Source organism: Hemitrygon akajei, chromosome 31 (assembly GCF_048418815.1).
Source record: "Hemitrygon akajei chromosome 31, sHemAka1.3, whole genome shotgun sequence".
NCBI lineage: Eukaryota > Metazoa > Chordata > Chondrichthyes > Myliobatiformes > Dasyatidae > Hemitrygon > Hemitrygon akajei.
This window is the reverse complement of record NC_133154.1, coordinates 18,924,396-18,940,901: the sequence shown is the minus strand read 5'-3', so window position 1 is coordinate 18,940,901 and position 16,506 is coordinate 18,924,396. Positions and strand designations below refer to the sequence as shown.

General features: G+C 46.9%; 1 protein-coding gene across 1 annotated transcript in view; it reads left to right on the top strand.

Moving 5' to 3' along the window:
• sgsm3 (small G protein signaling modulator 3) overlaps positions 1 to 16,506 on the top strand; it is a 115,312-nt gene that overhangs the window by 71,554 nt on the left and 27,252 nt on the right. Inside the window, exons 14-17 of the mRNA XM_073033464.1 lie at positions 164 to 218; positions 4,892 to 5,022; positions 7,718 to 7,873; positions 15,032 to 15,086. Of these exons, the coding sequence (XP_072889565.1) occupies positions 164 to 218; positions 4,892 to 5,022; positions 7,718 to 7,873; positions 15,032 to 15,086 (397 nt within the window). The remainder of the gene's footprint in view (positions 1 to 163; positions 219 to 4,891; positions 5,023 to 7,717; positions 7,874 to 15,031; positions 15,087 to 16,506) is intronic.

Genomic DNA, 16,506 nt, shown 5'->3' with positions numbered 1-16,506 from the left:
CCGTGGCCAGTCCACTGGCCTTGTCCAGGAGGCTCTTAAGCCTCCCGGAGATGCTTCTGCAAAGAAGATGCTGGGGGCTGAGCTCTGGGTTTGTTGCTTTCAGTCAACCTGAGGTTGAGCAGTGTTTTACCGTGGCCTCTCATTCCTTTGTCTTCATTTCCAGATAGTTCGACGACAGTCCCAGCGCAGGAAGTCCGGCCTGGGAGCTCTGCTCTTCGGTAAATTCACTTTCTGCTGTTCTGAGACGCACACTTGCATTTTCCTGAATCTCAGTGTGAAAGGAGGACTAGTTCTACTCATCCTCTCCTTCCTCCCTTCCATCTCCCCACAGCCAGCAACAACTCTCCCCTGCAGACACAAATCGCTTTTAAACACCGTAATTGAATCTGTCTCAGACCCCCAGCCAATGAGCAGGAGGGGTAACAAAACTGTCCTGTCACTCTTGGTTCTTCACTTGCCCCCCCTTTCTTCCCCTTTCAAGGGCTCTCTCGATACCCTTGATATATACCTATACCAGACCCCCTTGCAACCTCCGCTGTTTGTAACGATCTGCAGACTCAGGGCTCGATGGTAGAACTTAACGAGGAAGATCTATCTGGAGAATAATGCAAGGAGCAATCAAATTAAGAGCTCATTCACTGGGGACGAGCACACAGAACCTGAATCCAGAATTCAGCCATGAGTACTGGTCCAGGATAACCTTAAATAGAACATACTGTAAAACACAGGAAGCTGTTGGAACTCAGCAAGCTAGGCATCTGTCAAAAAGAGTAAACAGTCGACGTTTCCTTATGAAGGATCTTGGCCCAAAACGTTGACTGTTTCCTCTTTCCCATGGATGCTCCCTGACCTGTTGAGTTCCTCCGGCATTTAGTGTGTGTTGCTTTGGATTTCCAGCGTCAGCAGACTTCCTCTTGCTTTGTGATAAAACATGGGAAACCTGTGCAGGTCGAAATTAAAAACAAATCACGCGAAGCAGAGGGAAACCGTAATCACTTAATGAGTGTGACGAAAAGCACAGTGAGAGCCTAATAATAAAAGTAGTTATTAAACAACTCTAATGAACTCAGATAAATTACATTCAGGAGCTTGGAGATCTGCCACAATGTGACATCCCCTGCTGGTCGGAAGGGTTCATGACGTTGTTCCAACAAGAACAACCTTAGCTGCTCTACTCAATTCATCTCTGGAATCTCTTTGGGAATCACTTCCACGCCTTTTCCAAAGCCTTCACATCATTCCTGAAGTGGAAACGACACCCTGCAGTACTTTACCTGAGGATAAGCTAGTGAACTCCAGGATCTGTATGCTTTATAAATCGCTTCCTCTGTCACTCTACACCTTTCAATGAACTATCCACTTGTAGCTCCAGATCTCTCTGTTCTTGTACCCGTCATTCAGAATTGCGCCTCGTCCCAGTCTTGCTCCCAAAATGTAGCACTTTAGAATTTCAGCATTAAGTTTAATCTGCCCTTGCCAAAATGTAGCACTTTAGTGGCCCTTGCTTGCCTGCCTCAGGTCTCGTGTTTCTGAGATCTGTGCCCTTATATCCATCCTAATCGTCTGTGCAGTAAGAGAAGAGTGCAAAGTCCAAAACTCAAAGTAAAATTTATTATCAGAGTACATACATGTCACCACATACAACCCTGAGATTCTTTTTCCTGCGGGCATACTCAGCAAATCTATAGAACAGTAACTGTAAACAGGATCAATGAGCCACGAACTTTGCAAATGTAAATATAAATAAATTAGCAATAGACAACGAGAGCATGAAATAACAAGATAAGGTGAGATCATTGGTTGTGGGAATATCTCAGAAGCCTGATGGTTGAGGGATAGTAACTGTACTTGAACCTGTTGGTGAGAGACTTGGGACACCAGTACCTTCTGCCTGATGATGGCAGCAGGGAGAAAAGAGTGTGGCCTGGGTGGTGGGGATCTTTGATGATGGATGCTGCTCTCCTACAAAGTGGCAGAGTGGGTAAAGCTGCTGCCTCTCAGTTCAGCCACCCGGGTTCAACCCTGACCTTGGAATCGGCACGCTCTTCCCGTGACCCAGGGTTCTCTGGATTCCTTCAAAGTCCTAAAGACAGTCGGGTTGGTGTGTTAATTGCTCAGTGAGTGGTCCAGTTCCAGGGGAGTTAATGAGATTAATGTAACATTAGTGTAAATAGGGTTGTTGATGGTCAGCACGAAGATGAAGGGCCGAAGGGCCTGTTCCCATATTATATTACTCGCTGAAAGCAATGGTCCTTGTACAAACCAAAGGAAACACACCTAATTCAAGTTCAAGTTTGATTGTCATTCAACCATACACGTGAATACAGCCAAATGAAACAGTGTTGCTCCAGGGCCAAGGGGCGAAACACAGTCCCAGCAGTCACACACAGCACAAGGCACAGTTAGCACATAAAATTACAATAAAAGTAAAACATACTGTCACGAAAATAATAAGAATGATAAAGCCCAAGTCCCTGAGAGTTACGGCCTGTAGGAAGATGATTGTCCTGTAGTCATGCTTCAGCAGAAACTAGCACACAGCAGTTCCTCATCACGGGCTCGTGCAGCTGCAGGTAAACGAGATCCAGCTTGTCTTCTTGTACATTTCTCTCCATTTTTGACAAATCTTTTCCCTTTCCCTGTTATTTACCAACTTTCTGTCTGTGGTGCAACCTAGGCTCTGGTCTGAATGGAAGTGTTTACACCATAAGATATAGGAGCAGGATTAGAATCGAGTCTGCTCTGTCATTTCATCATGGCTGATCCATTCTCCCTCTCGGACCCAATCTCCTGCCTTCTCCCTGTAACCCTTCATGCCCTGACTGCTCAAGAATCTATCAACCCCTGCTTTAAATGTATCCAAATGCTTGGCCTCCACAGCTGCCTGTGGCAACGAATTCTGCAGATTCGCCACTCTCTGGCTAAAGAAATTCCTCCTCATCTCCGTTCTAAATGCACGCCCCTCTATTCTGACACCGAATCCTCTGGTCTTAGATTCCCCCCACCACAGGAAACATCCTCTCCATATGCACTCCATCAAGGTCTTTCAACTTCCGATAGGTTTCAGTGAGGTGATTCTTCCTCACTCCAGTACCTTGAGGCATCTTATCCAAAACAACACAGCAAAGCAGCTGTATTTCCCTGACAATTGTTGCTGTATCATTTTTTAAAAATGTAATAAGTTGTTCAAAGGAATAGAGCATGTTGGATGGAAGCAAGTTCAGAGAGAAAACAAGGAAATACAAACTGGGTTTAGAAAGTTTGTGAACAAGCACAGGATCCTGTGAATAGTGTTATTGAGCTATCGGCACGAATAGGCCAAGTAGGATTATGATGTCGAGTCACCAACTGATACCGGACTTGATGAAAGGACGGGGCTGTGCACTTAACCTTCAAGGTGCTCAGAAAGACGCAGGAATGGGGAAAGGAAGTGAAATGTTGTTACTAATCTTGGAAGATGATGCAGTTCTGGATGTTTGGTCCCAGATCAGGGGGTCTACAGAACCCTTGCTTAATGGCATTGGTCCACGGCATAGAAAAGGTTGGGAACCCCTGCTCTAGGGGGGAAGGCAGGAGATTGGGGCTGAGAGGAATTTAAAGGGTCAGCAGCTGTAGGGTGGGAGGAGTGACCGGTTGACAGCAGAGCTCCCGGGTCACTGCTGGCATCTGTGCTCTCTTCGGGAGTGAATTGGCAATTTAAACACGTGTGAAGCATAAAGTTCTATAATTATGTCGATGAGTTGTGGATTAGAGCAGGGGGTCCGTGAACTTGGATGAGAAGGAATTAGCATGTTTATTTTCACTCACCTCTAACTGAAATTTAGCATTTCCTTCAATTATAAGACTATAAGATATAGGAGCAGAATTAGCCCATTTGGCCTATCGAGTCTGCTCTGCCATTTCATCATGGCTGGTCCATGGGCTCCACTGGTCTGCCAAAGGGGTCCATGGCATACAAAAGGTTAAGTACCCCTGGATTAGACAAAAGATGAACAGTGAGGAGGACAGGAATAGACTGCAAGAGGATGTCCGCACACTGGCTCTGTGGGCAGGGGGCATGGCAGATGGAACTTGGAGGAGTGTGAATACTACAGGCCAGTATGAGCAGGGAGAATATCTCTGCGATGGCAGAGTAACGAGGAGCGTGCGCCAGCGGAGAATCTGGGAGTGCCTTTCTCTAAGTTCACCAGAGGCCCAGGACACGTTGAGGCAGCGGTTAGGAAAGCAAATGGGATCCTGCTCCTTCTAACTAGAAGTGCAGACCACAAGGGCAAGTGGGTTATGTGGACCCTTTTATGTAACACTGGCTAGATCACACCTAGAGCACATTGCCAGGATGTCCACAGAGTTCAGAAGATGCAGGGGTCGTGAGGGGAAACCTTTCTACAGCTGGGAGATGTGACCGGGAACTTCCTCCCTGTGGGGCTCGTGGAAACAGGATTAGGAAAGAGGCGCACACGGAGAAGAGGAATTCACAGGATTCTGGGGAGAAGGTGGGAGTTAAACTGCAACCCAGAGTCATAGAGAAGTACAGCCTAGAAACAGGCCCTTCAGCCCATCTAGTCCATGCTGAAACCAGAGGTAGAATTGATGGCTGAATAGCATCCTGTACCCATAAAGTACCAGAATATAAATAAACAAACATATTCTTAAAAATATTAAGAATTAAAAATGTAATTCTCACCGCACCCCTTCTGGGCATTATTCTCTTCCCTAGAATACTTCTTCCCCCCCCCCCCAACTCTCCCCTCACTATTTCCCGCCACTTCTTGCCCCTTCCCTTTCTCTCTACCGTTGCAGTCCTCCCACTCCCTCACCCCACTCCCCTCTCTCCTCCTTCTGCTGCCTCGTCTGCTCACGTACCTGCTCTCTCCACCATTCTCGCTGACAGGGGACAATGAAGAAGCAGAGGCACTCAAGGCAAAGAACATTAAGCAGACAGAGTTGGTGGCAGATCTGCGAGAGGCCATCCTTCAAGTAGCTCGGCACTTTCAGTGCCTGGACCCCAAAAACTGTACCATCGTAAGTAGATCACGCACCTCTCGGGGAAGGTTTCCTGTGTAGGTCATCACCCTGAAACCTCTCCACAGGTGTTGTCCAGTATTTTGAATTGTGTTTCATACTCACAGTATTTATTGAAGTTTGCTCTGTTAAATTTCAAGCAGATTTCTGCGTAAAAATAGCACCAGTTGGAACTTCACACTGTAGAATTTCGCACAGCTGTAGTTATACATGGAGACCACATGGGGGAGCAGTTGGGTACTGAGGCCCATCTTCTATTAGCCACCAGCCTTGTTTGCACTGGGGCCCTGTTAAACTTGATGTGATCACTGGCTGCAGAAACTATTCAAAAGCCTGATCCTCGTGCACTTTGGTGACCCACATTCACCCAGCCGGCTTATAAAGCACAAGAGGTTAAGATAAAAAAATAGGCTTCCACTAGTCTGTCAGTGTCAGCACAGCCCCTCATGAGATAAATCTGCCACACCAGGACCCAGTATGGCACCCTTCTGCTCCTGCTTTTTGTATTTTGCAAGAGCAAGCATGCTCACAGGCTTGTTGTATGAGGAGTGTTTGATGGCTTGGGGCCTGTGCTCACTGAATTCAGAAGAATGAGGGGTGACCTCATTGAAAACTATCGAATGATGAAAGGTCTTGGTAGAAGGGATTGTGGAGAGGATGTTGCCTATGGTGGGGGAATCTAAGACCAGAGGACACAACCTCAGAATAGAGGGACGTCGATTTAGAATGGAGACGAGGAGGAATTTCTTTAGCCAGAGAGTGGTGAAACTGTGGAATTCTTTGCCACAGGTGGCTATGGAGGCCAAGTCATTGGGTATATTTAATGTAGAGGTTGATAGATTCTTGATTAGTCAGGGAATGAAGGAATACAAGGAGAAGGCGGAAGATTGGAGCTGAGAGGGAAAATGGATCAGCCATGTTGGAAATAGCAGAGCAAACTCGATGAGCCAAATGGCCCAGTTCTGCTTCTATATCTTGTGGTCTTTTACCCATGGACAGGAATGAGCAAGGGAGAAGAGCTCCTTAGGATTGCAAGCAGGTAGAGGAGTGTCCCTGCTTATTGTTGCTGGATTAGAGGCTTAGCTCTGGGTAGTGAGACGTTTCTGTCTCCGAGGGGAGTCCCCACAGATGCATTGGCAGCAGGAGAGGATGCAAACCTTTCCTCATTAATGATTTGACCCATTGGCTGCTGGGGGAGTGCAGGGGTCAGCTTTTCCCAGTTGTTGAAATGGTTGAGTGGTGGCAGAGACCAACGCTCACAGAATGCTGCAGGAACTCAGCAGGTCGGGCAGCATATATGGAGGGAAATGAACAGTCAACACTTTGGGCCAGTTCCTCTTAGAATCACCGGCATATGTTGAAAAATTTGTTAACTTTGCGGCAGCCGTACAATGCAATACATAATAATGGAGAAAAATTGTGAATTACAGTATGAATACATAATAAAATATCAGATTGCGATATAGTGCTTTCCGCTGAGCCTCTGTCGGAATTTGGGAGTGTTTTTGGTGACGTACCTAGTCTCCTCAAGCTCCTGATGGAATCCTGCCGCTGTCTTGCCTGCATCAGGATTCAGCAGTTTTGTGTGTTTTCCAGTCTGCCGCGCCTCTGCAGCGGAGTGAGTGCTCAGGGGTAGGGAGCGTCCTGATTTGTCCGTGGCGGTGTCTCCTGAGGGCTGGTGGTGATCCCAGTGTGGGGTGGGGGGGGGGGGGTGTCGGCAGTGAGCTGGAGAAGTCAGAGCGAAGAATGAGGGTACTGGAGGAATGTGTGTGAGAGGGAGTGGAAGTGGGTGGTGGGGTGAAGTGCTGAAGTGAGGGGCGAGGCTGAGCACAAGGGGCTTGCCAAACCGGTTGAGTTAAAGAACATAGACCAGTACAGCATGGAACAGGCCCTTCAGCCCATCGTCTCTGCGCCAACCATGACGGCAATTTATCTCATCCTATTCCAGATACATAACAGGGGTGAGGAACTTCTTCAGCTGGAATATGGTGAATCTGTGGAATTTGTTGCCAAGAGGGGGTTGTGGAGGCCAAGACATTGAAGGCAGCGATTGATAGGTTTTGGTTGGTAAGGGAGTTAAGGGTTAGGGGAAGAACAGAAAAGAATGGAGTTGAGAAGTAAGTCATCCATGATTGAATGATGGAGCAGATTCAATTGACTGAATGGCTAATTCTACTCCTATGGCCTGGTATCCTTTGCCATCCACAGTCATTGCCAATTCTCACATTGACCGCAAACTGAATAACCAGACCACCTATATTTTCATGTACATTTACTGTATATCACAAACAGTGGGCCCAGCACTGATCTCTGTGAAACGCTGCAGTCACTGACCTTCAGTCAGAGAATTCCTCCATCGCTATGTCCTGTCTTCAGGGACCAAGCCAATTTTGTACCTATTGGCCCAGCCAGTTTGTAAGGGGAGAGATAGACAAATTCGCAAGAAAACCTTTATGTTGCATTCAAGAAAATGAAGTTTTTTCCCTGTGGCTGCTTTCTTAAATTGTTCAGTACCCACGGAGTTATGAAGACATTCCAAAGTTATTCAATTATTTTCACGTTTATCATATATTGTGCTTGATTTAGATATACCCACAACTCTTTACCCCCTCCCCAATCCACTCCACCTATAGAGAGCTTTTTATCACTGCCTGACTGTGCATTTGAGCTTTCAATAAACCTGCCTCCTTCACAGGAGCTGACGCCGGATTATTCCATGGAGAGCCATCAGAAGGACCACGAGACCTACATCGCTGTGTCCCGAAATCGAAAGCGCAGAGCCAAAGCTCTCCTGGATTTTGAACGCCATGACGACGATGAGCTGGGATTCCGAAAAAATGACATCATCACGGTAGGTAGAGTCGTTCACAGTAGATATCACATCCAGTTGCTCGTGCCTAAAAGAGTGATGGAAGCAGAAATCCTCATTATATTTAAAGAATCCGTGGGTGTGTGTTTGCAGAGCAATGATCTGCAAGGTTATGAACCCTGTGATGGAAAGAAGGGTGCCATTGTGTGTCCGTTATGTGACGTGTCGTATGACATGGGCGATCGTGGTCTTTCCATGACCATGATTGCTCTTGGCAAATTTTCTACAGAAGTGGTTTGCCATTGCCTTCTTCTGGGCAGTGTCTTTACAAGACAGGCGATCCCAGCCATTATCAATACTGTTCAGGGATTGTCCGCCTGGCATCAGTGCTCGCATAACCAGGACTTGTGATGCACCGTAGCTTCATGTGACCCTGATCGGGGAGGGGGGGTGCTAAGCAGGTGCTACATCTTGTCCAAGGCTAGCGGAGGGAAGGAGCACCTTACACTTCCTTTGGTTGAAATGCATCTCCACACCGCCACCCCATCCCAGTGTACTGTCACTAGGTCTGTTGGCAGTTCAAAGTCAGGTGGGCTAGCAATGTGATGTTGTATTCTGACGCATTGATCCAGCAGTCAGAAAAGAGGCACAAAACTTCTTGCTTCACAATCGTTTTAAGTGTTAAGAGAACAAAGAAATTTGAAAACGGTCAGTAACAGTTACAGAAAGGAGAGAAGAAGCAAAAAGATGGCAGAGCCTTGTGGACACTTTGCATACCCATGGATAAGCAGCATTCCGTTCAAATTTGTAGATAAGAGTCCACCAATCATAGAGCCTCTATTCAAATAATGCAGGACCAGAGAATCTTCCAGAGCTTTCCAGAATGATACAAGAACTGAAACCACTAGGAGACACACTGAACAACTGTGTGTGTTATATATATAGAGAGAGAGAGATACACATGCACAGTGGCCACAGTTACATGTATGTATGTAGTTATAAAAAAATACAAGCAGGTAATTAATTTTAAGCTGCAAAGAAAATAACAAACAGTCTAATTAAAGAATTAAACTGAATCCAGTGGTGAGGAGGATGCAAAGAGCCTGCAAAGGGATATGGACCAGGTGAAGATAGTGGGCAAGAAGTTGACCACCTGGGTCCTCAAGCCTGTTTCATAAGATTATAGCTGATGTACCCCAAACCTCAAATTCTCCTGTGTGCCAGATCCCCTTCACCCTCAATCCCTCAGAACTTTATTTATCTTCACTTAAAGTACTTCTAATGATTTAGCCTCCGCAACTCTCTAGGGCAGAAAGTTCCAAAGATTTACAACACCATGTGAGAAGAAATTTCTGTGTACTTCAGTTTTAAAAGATCATCCCCTTGAAGCTACATCTCCTCTTTCAACTCTTCCATTAGTATAAACATCTTGACATTTAACCTGTCTAGCCTCCTTAGGACCTTGCGGCTTTCAATAAAGTCACGCTCACTCATTATAGTTCCAAAAGCATTCAGACTCCAATTGTTTAGCTTCTCTTGATAAGACAACTGGCCCATCCCAGGAATGAACCTGGTGAATCTCCTTTAGACCATCTCCAATGCTACCATGCCCTTTCTTAGACATTCCTGCCGCTGCCTGTAAGGAGTTTGTACGTTCTCCCCGTCACCACGTCGGCTTCCGCCAGATGCTGCAGTTTCCTCTACAGTCCAAAGACGTACCGATTGGCAAGTTAATTGGTCATTGTAATTGTCCTGTGATTAGGCTAGGGTTAAATCGGGGGGTTGCTAGTTGGCGTGGGCCGGAAGGGCCTATTGCACCCTGTATCTGAATCAATTAAAAAATAAGAAAATAAGTAAGATGGACAAAGGATACCATTTCTTTCTCCCCCATTATAAAGACTCCACTTTTGACTATAATGAACCTTCATTTGTCTTGACTAATTGTTTCCCCCATCAGTCAGTTTCTCTGTTCTCTGCAATCTTCCTCTCATTTTATTTCTCTAGCACAATCCCTGATTAATTTTGAAATCCAAAGTTTAGCTTCCTTTGCTGCTGTTTACTCAAGTCAGGAATGAACCATTGTTATCATTCATCCATGAGCTCTTTAAAAGTTCTCTGTTGCCTCCTCACAGTCAAACCTTTCTGTTTTTATAGATAGGGCATGTGAGTATGCACAGAATGGAGGGATGTGGACATTGTGTAGAAGGGATTAGTTGAATTAGGTGTTTGGTTGCTGGTTCAGTGCGACATCGTGGGTCGAAGTGCCTGTTCCTATGCCGTAATGTTCTATGAGGAATGCTGCAAGTCCAATTCACTGATTTATTGGCGGACGGCGAGGGAGCTGCTGGAGTCGGTCGTAGCGATGACTAGGCCTCAAGCCATGGTGTCGCCTCTTTAACGGCTGCTCAGGAGACGGGCGTCAGAGTCCACGCTGGAGTCGGTGCTGCCACCCAGTGTTTGCACGGCAGAAGACAAGTGTTTGACTGCAGATCTCTGCAACGTTCATGGATTCGGGGTCTTGGACTGGAGGTTTAGTTTGTGTGACTGTGTTTTGCACCATGATCCTGGAGTAGCGCTGTTTTGTTCAGCTGCATTCATGGATATTCATGTACGGTTGAATGACAATTAAACTTGAACTAAGTTCTAGTGTTTCCCAATTCATCACACCCATCTCGCACATCGTTGTTTGCCTTTTATCGATTCGGGATGCTAGCTACAGAATCTGTCTCAGCTCCCTCACCCTACATCTTAATGAAGAATTCTTTTCAGTGATGGTTGCGTTTCCCCAAGGGAACCCCACTTTTCCAGAGGAAGATTAGTTATTCTTCCTTTCCTCATTACACAGTTCCCAGTCTGGAATGGCGTGCTCTCAACAACCTGTGTCATGGAGATGTACCACACAGAAATAGGCCCTTCTGCCCACCACAGTCACGCTGACCCTTTTGTCCAGCTACAGTGATCCTGTTTGTCCACATTAACACCTACGGTACTGTGCAAAAGTTCTAGGCACATATACGTATCTGGGGCGCCTAAGACATTTGCACAGTAGTGTAGTTATTTTATGTATTGCACTGTACTGCTCCTGCAAAACAAATCATGACATATGTGAGTGATGATAAACCTGATTCTGATATGGGTCTCTATGGTGGACTGAGAGCGGGAAGGGAACAGGGAGAGGGGAATCACGGTTGGGAAAAGGGGAAGGGAGAGGGGAGGGAGTGGGAAGCATCAGAGAGACCATTCTGTAATGATCAATAAACCAATTGTTTGGAATCAAATGACCTTGCCTGGTCTCTCAGGGCTGGGTAGGTCTGCACCCGCACCACCCCCCCCCCGCCCCCACCACCTGTCCCATACCCCACCTGCAGTGCCGCACCCTTACCATTCCAAACATCCTTTGCTCCCACCAGATTTATAAACTCTCTCTCACTCCACATTGACAAATAGAGTGCTAAGCAAAAGTCTTCGGCACCCTAGCTTTATATGTGTGCCTAAGACGTTTGCACAGTACTGTATTTAAGTAGGTCCAAATACCTTCCTATCGAAATACATCTTAAATAGTATTTGATTCTAGTAGTAGATTCCTGATATCAAACACTGTCTATATATGAGAAAAAAAATACCCCTCGGATCCCCATTAAATTATGCTTTCACTTTAAAACTATGCCTCTTGTTTTTAATACCCCTGCCATGGGAAAACATTTGACTATTTACCCCATCCCTGCCTCCCATGATCTCATATACTTCCACCAGGTCACACTCAGCTTCCGGTCCAGGGAAAGCAACCCCAGCTTATCCAGTTCCTCCCCACAGTTGAGGATCTCCAATCCAGGCAACGTCTTCAGAAATCTGCTCTCTGTTCCCTCTGCTGCAGCCACGTCTTTTTCTGGTGTGTGAGCGGGACTTTGCACAATACTCCAACGGTGCCTGGACCATTCTGCTGATATATTCTGTGCCCTGACCTACGAGGACACGGATGTTTATGCCCTCTTCACAACCCTGCGAATCTATGTTGCTGCTTTTAGTGAACCACGGTCTCTGTTCATCAGCATTCCTTACGTTCATACCATTTACTGCAGATACATATTCTCTCTGCTCCTCGTCGTGAATGGCTGTGATGCTTCACTCCCAGATGAGGCTCAACTGCTTTTATGCACGCATTGAAAGGGAGATTCACCTGTGCGAATCCCTGCAGCATCCGGTGACTCTGTGATCTCTGTCTCAGAGGCCGACGTCAGAACACCTTTCAAGAGGATGAACCCTCGCAAGGTGTAGGCCCTGTTGGCGTACCTGCTGGGTCTCTGAAAACCTGTGCCAACCAGTTGTTGGGAGGTGTTCAAGGACACCTTCAATCTCTCAGTGCTGCAGTCGGAGGTTCCCACCTGCTTCAGAAGGACGAGTCATACCAGTTTGGAAGTTTGGTTGACCGCCGAGCTTGGGACAGGGTTTGCAGACGTTCCATCGAGAAGCAGTTGAGGGGTGTTGTCTCCTCAGAGTGCCGGCTTATCTACTCCTCGGGGGTTCGAGTGGATAGCGATAAGACGTTGTGATCTGGGTGGCTGGTTCAAAAACGTGAGCAGTTTAGTAGTAGAAGGTTCTGATTCAGTGGGCTTCGAGGGAGCTCCATTGGAACTGCGCCCTCATGATGGCCTCATCGATTGGAGCCAAAACGTCTGCAAACACTTTGCCCAGCTCAGCGATCAACCAAAAATACCAAATAGCCAACCTGAGCTCCCAATATTCCGCAATATACCAGTGCCTAGAAGAGGAGGGTGAGCTGCTACAATGACCATCAGTGCACGTACATCTACTGTGATGAAATGCTTTGAGAGGTTGGACTTGGCTAGAATCAACTCCTGTCTAAGCAAGGACCTGGACCCACTGCAATTTGCCTATCAACACAATTGGGCTACAGCAGATGCAATCTCACTGGGTCTCCACTTGGCCTTGGATCACCTGGACAACAGCAATACCTATGTTAGGCTAAAGACTAAAGTCTATAGACTAAAGCACAGCGTTCAACACAATTATATCTTCAGTTATAAACAGCAAGCTCAAAGATCTGGGCCTCTGTACCTCCCTCTGCAACTGAATCCTTGAATTCCTCGCCAGGAGATCACGGTCAGAGCGGATTGGAAGGAACATCTCCTCCGCGTTGACAGTCGACACTGGCACACCTCACAATGTCGGGAAGACCAAAGAATTGATTGTGGACTTCAGAAAGAGGAAGTCCAGGGAACACACACCAGTCCTCATCGGGGGATCAGAAGTGGAAAGGGTGAGCAGTTTCAAGCTCCTGGGAGTCACCATCTCTGTGGACGTACCCTGACCCTAACATCTTGATGCAGTTACAAAGAAGGCACAACAGTGGCAATATTTCATTAGGAGTTTGTGGAGATTTGGTACGTCACCAAAGACACTCACAAATTTCTACAGATGTACCGTGGGGAGCATTCTAACTGGTTGCATCACTGTCTGGCATGGAGGGGCCCCTGCACAGGATCGAAAAAGCTGAAGAAAGTTGTAAACTCTGCCAGCTCCATCATGGGCACTAACCTCCCAGAATCCAAAACACCTTCAGAAAGGTGGCGTCCATCATTAAGAACCTTATCACTGAGGACATGCCCTCTTCTCATTGCTACCATCAGGGAGGAGGTACAGGAGTCTGAAGACACGCACTATGATTCAGGAACATCGTCTTTCCCTCTACCATCCGATTTCTGAATAAACCCTTCAACATTACCTCAGTAGTTTTTTTTCCACTACTTATTTAATCTTATTTTATATATAGTGATTTATGAATTGCAGTGTATTGCTGCCACAAAATAACAGATTTCACGATATTTGCCGGTGATATTCAACCTGATTCTAATTCTGATTCCCTGCTCACATCAGGCAGAAGATAAAAAAGCATGAAATCATATACCATCAGGTTCAAGGGTCAACAGGCTTCTATCCTGTTGTTATGAGGCTATTAAGATAAGATGGACTCTTGACTTCACTATTGAGCTCGTTATGGCCTTGCACCTTGTTGCCAGCCTGCACTGCCATTTCTCTGTAGCTATACTGCTTTAGCGTAGTGGTTAGCACAACGGTTTACAGTATTATAGTTTCAATTCCCGGTGGCGGTCTGTAAGGAGTTTGTACGTTCTCCCCGTGACCGTGTGGGTTTCCTCTGGGTGCTCCAGTTTCCTTCCTCAGTCCATTGGTCATTGTAAATTGTCCTGGGGTTAAATTGGGCAGTGTGGCTCTAAAGACCGGAAGGAACAACACTACTCTGTGCTTTGTTTCAATAAATACATACATACATAAATTTATTCTGCACTCAGTCTATCTCAACGCTCCTTTGTGATAGTTTGTTGCAAAGTGGGAGGAGAGTAGAGGAGAAAATGTCCAGGATAGGTGGATCTTTGGTTATGTTGGCAACTTTACCAAGGGCAGCGAGAGTGTAGTCCATGGAGGGGAGGCTGGCTTTTCTGATGTGCTGAGCTGTGTCAAGATTTCCCTGCGGTTCCTTATGGCCTCAGGCAGGAGCAGTTGCCATAGCAAGCTGTCATGCATCCGGATAAGATGCTTTCTGTGGTACATCTCGAAGAGTTGGTATGGGGTTTATGGGGATATGCCAAGTTAGGATGTCAAATAGGTGTAGGGAACTTTAGCAAAAGATGGCAGGGCACTGGGACTGTGAATCTACAGCGATGTCCATAGTTCCCTGGAAGTGGGCATAGATCGGTAGCTGTCAGTACCCTGGCCCTGCCTGGGATAAGGAACGCAGAGAATGGTCTCAGAGGCCCAAGGAAACAATATCTTGCCCTTCAAACATTGAAATATTTTTCTCAGCTTGCCTCCTGCCTCTCTGTCTGAAGTTCTGTAAGGTTCAAGGCCTGTTTCAGGACAAATAGACAAGCCAGGAGTTCAGTTTCCTGAGTCATTGAACATGTGGAAGCGAAGGCAATATCCCTTCCTCAACAAGTGGTTAAAAAGTATCGGATGGGCAGGCAATGCCATTCCTCAGCCGCAGGGGTTACACTGTGGGGTTTCTGATGACCCTGCTGACTGCATAACTTCATGTGAAGCGACCTGCTTTCGATCAAGTGCTCTGCAAACTCAGGTTATTCTTGCAATGTTCTTTCTTGCTTGGTTGTTGACTCTCGAAGCCTCTATTTCCATGTAACTGAGGTGGACACTTGTACCTTTCAGATTATCTCTCAGAAGGATGAGCATTGCTGGGTGGGAGAGCTGAATGGATTACGAGGTGAGTGCCTCACATTGCCCTTCAGTCTATCAGCTGTGTGGACAGCCCAAGCTGGGTCGATTGAGGGGCGTCTGGGCTCGGGATAGACACCTGCCCACCTGGCTGCGGTGTGTGACAGGTAGAAATTATAGTCACAACAGCTTCTGCAGATGCTAGAAATCCAGAGCAACATAAACACAGAAAATTCAGGAAGGAACTCAACAGGTCAGGCAGCATCTATGGAAGGGAATAAATAGTCAGCGCTTTTGGCCGAGACTCTCCATCGTTACTGGAAAGCAAGTGGGGAAGGAGCCGGGGTAAGAAGGTGGGGGAGAGCAGGGAGTGCAAGATGGAAGGTGAGAGGTGAGGCGCAGTGAGCGGGGACGAAGTAAGAAGCTGGAAGTGAGAGGTGGAAAAGGTAAAGGGCCAAAGGAGGAATCTGTTAGGAGAGGAGAGTGGACCATGGGAGTCAGGGAAGGAGGAGGGGGCACCGGGGGAGGTGGTGGGCAGGTGAGGAGAAGAGAAGAGGTAAGAAAGGAGCTGGAATGGGGAATGGAAAAAGAGAGAAGGGGAGAGGGTTTTAATTCTACCTTCCAGCTCCTCACTTCATTCCCACCTTCCCCCCCCCCCCACCTGGTTTCACCTGTCACCTGCCAACTTGTACTTCTCCTCTTCCTTCCCCACGTTATTTTATTTTATTTTGGAATACAGTGTAGAACAGGCCCTTCCAGCTCAGCACCCCACCTGTTTAACCCTTACCTAATCACAGAATAATTTGTACTGACCAATTAACCTGCTACCCCGTATGGCTTTGGACCGTGGAAGGAAACCGGAGCAGCTGGAAGACATCCACGCGGTCACGGCTAGAACGTACAAACTCCTTTCAGACTGCGCCAGAATTGAACTCCGAACTCCGATACCCCGAGCTAACATATCATCATACTAACCGCTACACTTCCTCTCCCTTTTTTTCCAGTCCTGATGAAGGATCTCGTCCTGAAACATTGACTGTCACTCCCCTCCATAGATGTTGCCTGACCTTGCTGAGATCCTCCAGCACTCTGTGGCTGTTGCTGTAGACCAGGTGTTTCCAACCTTTTTAAAGCCGTGGACCCTTACCACTAACCAAGGGGTCAGAGGACCCCAGGTTGGGAACCTCTGCTCTAGAAATTATATTGTTGGCCGTGACTTACCAGAAGCTCCCAGCATACAGCAGCACTGAGCCGTGAATCATTCTGGCACAGAGGCAGCCTGTTGCTGCTGGAGCAGTTCCTTCAGTCCCATTCCCCACTTTCCCCCACTGCCCTGCAAATCAATCTTCCTCATTTTTAAAATTCGCCTTCAGGATGTTGCTAAGTCCATCGTTAAGGAGCTGCTGACAACTGCTGGAGTCCACAAGTGCTTTACTGTAGAGATGCCAGGTCTGGAAAATGAGGCTGAG